Source organism: Pelophylax lessonae, assembly GCF_965119305.1.
Source record: "Pelophylax lessonae genome assembly, chromosome: 6".
Classification (NCBI taxonomy): Eukaryota; Metazoa; Chordata; class Amphibia; order Anura; family Ranidae; genus Pelophylax; species Pelophylax lessonae.
In genome coordinates, this window is record NC_138773.1 from 313476181 (window position 1) to 313482263 (window position 6083).

Below are 6083 nucleotides of genomic sequence, written 5' to 3' on the forward strand. Positions count from 1 at the left end.
CTCAGTTCCCACTAACCACCAAAATACAGGGACCTTCTCCATTGACAGCGAAAATATGAGGCCCTTCCTCCATTGACCATAAAAATGAAGGCCCTCCTCCTACACCAACTGACCACCAATACCAGTGTAAGGGGGACCTTTTCATAATGACTAACAATGTAAGGGAGTCCTCCTCCCACTGGCTACCAATATGAATCTTGTCTCCACTGGTTAAAAATGTATGGGGCCCCTTCTCCACCAGCTACCATCACAGTGTTTGGAGACTCTTCTCCCACTGACCAACACTGTATGGGGTCACCAACACCAATGTATGGGGAATCGTCATCACTAATCACCTAATATTTTCGGGGGCCCTCCTTCTCTGGCCCCCAATATTAATGCAAGGCTTAGAGGGACCAGCAATCTAAGGAGACCTTTCTCCACTGACCACCAAATGTTTGCTGACCAAAAGACCCAAACATATCTTAGATGTTCCTCTGTAGCAAAAAGGCAGAGAAAATCTGGATTATCGGTTAAACAAAGTAACAATGTTTTTTTCCCCAGTAGCGAAGATGTCGGGGCCAAATCTGTGTACGATTGTCTGGTTATTTCTTTCATGGGCCACATTCACCAAGTCAGAGGAGGCACAGCAGACCAATAAAGAAAAGCTGATAGACAATATTCACATGATAGGTGACATCACCGAAGCCATCAACTACAATGATCTGCGTGAAAGGAAAGGTGAGACCTCTCATTTCTTATCTCATCAAATGACAGCCAACCAAAACTCAGAGATAATTCAGACAGAGGTAAGGGCAGCAGCCCAAGGTAGCCAGTAAGATGTGAGCTTTCCACAGCCTGGTGTGGTGAACAACCAATCAGATGTAAGCTCCCCCATAGATACAGTACGGTAAGTGTGGTCACCCTAGGACAGGAAGTGTCTTACTGGCAGAATCACCAGGTAAAAATAAATATAAGCCTCAGTCCCCGTTCACACTAAGGTGACCTGGTCGCCTCACAGGTCGCCGTAGGTCGCCTTCCATAGGGAAGCTGCGGACCCGTTCTAATAGGAGCGACACAAGTCGCTCCGACTTAGAAAAAGGGTCCGGAGCTTCTTTGGGAGCTTCTTTTTCTTCTTGAAGTCCGTGGCGGCCGCTCCGAGGTCGTGGTGCGCTGCTCGCACCGCGACCTCGGAGGTCGCCCCCCCCCCCCAAGTCGGATCGCGGCAATGTGAACGGGGTCTCAAAAAGAAAACTAAAGTTGCCACAACAGCTAAAGACGTACAATTTAAAGCTGAAGTAAAAAAAAAAAAAAAAATTGAGACACTCAACGGACCACTAAGGCCTCTTTCACACGGGCGGATGACCATCCACTGACATCTGATTTGCATCCTTTCAGTTCTGTTCCGTCTTTTGGAACTGAGCAGAACCCCATTTTTCTTCTGTTTAAAAAATGGAAAGGATGCAAAATTGGATGTCAGCGGTGTCATCCTCTGACATCCGCAATCCCCATAGACATACATTATGTCCGTATATCATCCGCAAACGGATGGGGTGATATGCGGACATACGGACCGGATGACCCAAATGTCATTCGTGTCCGTGAAAAAAAAAAAATTTAAAGTGCCGCAGCGGAGAAAAAATCGGAGCGGCCGTGTGAAAGAGGCCTTAGTCTTTTTCTGCTGCCTCTCTGCTGTGTTTGCTAAAAGTGTGCTGCACAACACGCTCCCATCACAGAGACTACAAACAGGATCCATTATATAATACATTGTATACATACAGGATCCATTATATAATACATTGTATACATACAGGATCCATTATATAATACATTGTATACATACAGGATCCATTATATAATACATTGTATACATACAGGATCCATTCTATAATACATTGTATACATACAGGATCCATTCTATAATACATTGTATACATACAGGATCCATTATATAATACATTGTATACATACAGGATCCATTCTATAATACATTGCATACAAACAGGATTCATTCTATAATACATTGTATACATACAGGATCCATTCTATAATACATTGTATACATACAGGATCCATTATATAATACATTGTATACATACAGGATCCATTATATAATACATTGTATACATACAGGATCCATTATATAATACATTGTATACATACAGGATCTATTCTATAATACATTGTATACATACAGGATATATTATATAATACATTGTATACATACAGGATATATTATATAATACATTGTATACATACAGGATATATTCTATAATACATTGTATACATACAGGATATATTATATAATACATTGTATACATACAGGATCCATTCTATAATACATTGTATACATACAGGATATATTATATAATACATTGTATACATACAGGATCCATTCTATAATACATTGTATACATACAGGATATATTATATAATACATTGTATACATACAGGATCCATTCTATAATACATTGTATACAAACAGGATTCATTCTATAATACATTGTATACATACAGGATATATTATATAATACATTGTATACATACAGGATCCATTATATAATACATTGTATACATACAGGATCTATTCTATAATACATTGTATACATACAGGATCCATTATATAATACATTGTATACATACAGGATATATTATATAATACATTGTATACATACAGGATATATTATATAATACATTGTATACATACAGGATATATTATATAATACATTGTATACATACAGGATCCATTCTATAATACATTGTATACATACAGGATCTATTCTATAATACATTGTATACATACAGGATCCATTATATAATACATTGTATACATACAGGATATATTATATAATACATTGTATACATACAGGATCCATTCTATAATACATTGTATACATACAGGATCCATTCTATAATACATTGTATACAAACAGGATTCATTCTATAATACATTGTATACATACAGGATCCATTATATAATACATTGTATACATACAGGATATATTCTATAATACATTGCATACAAACAGGATTCATTCTATAATACATTGTATACATACAGGATCCATTCTATAATACATTGTATACATACAGGATCCATTATATAATACATTGTATACATAGAGGATATATTATATAATACATTGTATACATAGAGGATATATTATATAATACATTGTATACATAGAGGATATATTATATAATACATTGTATACATAGAGGATTCATTATATAATACATTGTATCTTTTTCTCTTTTCTAGAGGAGAAAACTGTAACAAAAAGAAAATAAAGAGTTTTAAAAAAGTAACAAATAAAGATAAAATAGCTGATCATGATAAGATCTAGCTCAGTGTAAGGGCTCTTTCACACGGCCGCTCTGTATGTCCGCAAATCATCCTATTTTTTTGCGGATGATTTGCGGACATAATGTAAGTCTATGGCATTGCGGATGTCAGCGGAATACCATCCGCTGACATCCGATTTTCTTCCTGTCAGTTCTGTTTTGTTTTTTGGAACGGAACAGAACCCTATTTTTCCTCCGTTCAAAAAACGGAAAGGAAGGAAAATCGGATGTCAGTGGTGTCACCCGCTGACATCCGCAATCCCCATAGACTTACATTATGTCCGCATATCATCCGCAAACGCAGAGGCGTAACTAGAATCTTCAGGGCCCCGATGCAAGAAACCATGAAGGGCCCCCCAGACCCCTGGCCGGGGCCCTTCCCTTCAAGCCCGGGGCTCTTCCCACTGATCCTGGGGCTCTTTACTCTCGTTGCATGGCCCCGCAGCAGGATCCTTTCACAAGTTCTGCAGTGGGCCCCCTTCCTGCAATCTTGGGGCCTCCCCACAGTGGTGCAATGCCAGTGCCCAGTTGCAAGTGTGACCTTTGAGATCCTGGAAGTTCACCCACTGGTTTGCTACCGGGCCCCCTGGAGCATGGGGCCCGGTAGCGATTGCAACCCCTGCAACCCCTGTAGTTACGCCCCTGCGCAAACGGATGGGATGATATGCGGACATACGGAGCGGATGACAGAAATGTCATCCGCTCTGTGGAAAAAAAAAAAAAAAAAGGACCTCAGCGGAGCTCTCACACGGAGCGGCCGTGTTAAAGGAGCCTTAGGGTTGCAGTAGGGTCAAGGTTGGAGTCAAAGGTCGGGGTTAATGGTCAGGATCAAAAGTCAGGGTCAGTGTATTTTAGGTAGGAATAAAACAAAACCTCTCTTTCATGTAGTGTCAGTACGTTTTAGGTATCGATGGGATGGTCAGGAGCAGGAGAATTTATTTTGGGTTGTTCTCTGGCCGTAGGTCACGGTAAAAGCAAGAAATATACAGCTTGATTTTGATTTATTTATTTATTTATTGTTTTACTATTTTGGGCCAGTTTTCCTTAAGGCTCCATTCACACCTGGGCGTTTTCAGCTCCAAAAATGCTCAAAAAAACGTTTCCAAAACGCCCAACAAGTAAAATCCCATTCATTTAAATGGCCCCTGTTCACATCTGAGCGTTTTAACGCCTGGAGCAAAATGCCCAACGCTCAAAAAAGTACATGAGCTTCTTTTTGGGCAGATTACAGGCGTTTTCCATTGGTCTCTATTCAATCTAAAAACGCCCGCACAAAAAACGCCTGTAAAAACGCCGGTAAATCGCGGTAAAAATCGCGGTAAAATCGCTGTAAAAAACGCTACACTCAGGTGTGAATGTAGCCTTAATAATAAAAAAAAAATAAAAATCAGATGTCCATTACCGTTTACCACCAAACAAAAGCCCAATGTGTCCTGAAAACAAAAATAAAGCGGTATAATCTAGCTGGAAACACTGAGATATGTTCAGTTTTACTAACACATGTCAAAGTTATAAAGATTTGTTTTACCTTCGTCATGAAGGGGTTAACTAAACTTTAGCTTCATATATTACATTTTTGTTCTCGGGTTTAGATACACATTTATCCTTCCCTAATCTAATTGACAGCAAAAATAAAACCATCGGCTGCACACAAACATTATCTGATTTTAAATATCCCATTGAAAATAAGGTTTATGAACATTTCATTCAACATTTATTTGACCCATTAATTCCTCACATTCGCTCTTTTCTCAGTCTTTTTCACCAGGGACTGTGAAGAACTTTATCAGCTGGGCCACAAAAAGAGTGGTGTCTACGTGATCCGCCCCGAAGGCTCCCCCTATCTGGTGGTCCAATGTTTGATGTACGACTGCGGCGGGTGGACTGTCATCCAGAGGAACGCCTTTGACACAACCATCTCTTGGGACGAAACTTGGTCGGCCTACGAATTCGGCTTCGGGAACATCGAGCTGGACCACTACCTCGGCAATAAGTACATCCACCTGTTGACCACCCAGAAGTGGAACAAAGTCCGCTTCCTCCTCGTAGATGCCGAAAACAACACCAAGCAAGCCGACTACGACAGCTTCTACTTGACCAACGCTGGGGATAAGTACCGCCTGAGGCTGGGGACCTATGAAGGAGATGCCGGGGACTCCATGACCTCCATCGAAAAAAACTTGCATGACAACATGAGGTTCTCTACGTATGACAATGACAATGACCGGCTGCACAATAATAACTGCGCCAACGAACACGGGGGAGGGTGGTGGTATGATTCCTGCTATGACGCCCAACTCAACAGAAAGAACGCTCTTCATTGGAAGACGCTGTGCCAAAACAACTGTAGGCACTCCCTTATCCTCATCAGACCCGTCCATATGTACTGCAACAGGGTGTAGACGGCCAGCTGGGGGCACTCCATGGTAAAAGATTGTTGGGGGGCCCTCCATGGTAAATTATTGTTGGGAGGCCCTCCAAGGTAATCGATTGTTGGGGGGCCCTCCATGGTAAACAAATGTTAGGGAACCTCTATGGTAATCTATTGTAGGGGGGCCTCCATGGTATTCGATTGTTGGGGGGCCCTCCATGGTAATAGATTGTTGGGAGGCTCTCCATGGTAATCGATTTTTGGGGGGCCCTCCATGGTAAACAATTGGTGGGGGGCCCTCCATGGTAAAAGATTGTTGGGGGACCCCCATGATAATCGATTGTTGGGGGGCCCTCTATAGTAAACGATTGTTGGGGGGCCCTCCATG

At 41.1% G+C, this 6083-nt stretch overlaps 1 protein-coding gene across 1 annotated transcript; it reads left to right on the top strand.

The window, feature by feature from the left end:
* Positions 1-551: 551 nt before the first annotated feature.
* On the top strand, positions 552-5726 carry LOC309559246 (fibrinogen-like protein 1-like protein; the record flags this gene model as incomplete). The annotated part of the gene is made up of 2 exons (XM_082262466.1): positions 552-720; positions 5080-5726. The coding sequence occupies 2 exons, from the start codon at positions 552-554 to the stop codon at positions 5724-5726; spliced, it is 816 nt and encodes a 271-aa protein (XP_082118592.1).
* Positions 5727-6083: the final 357 nt, after the last annotated feature.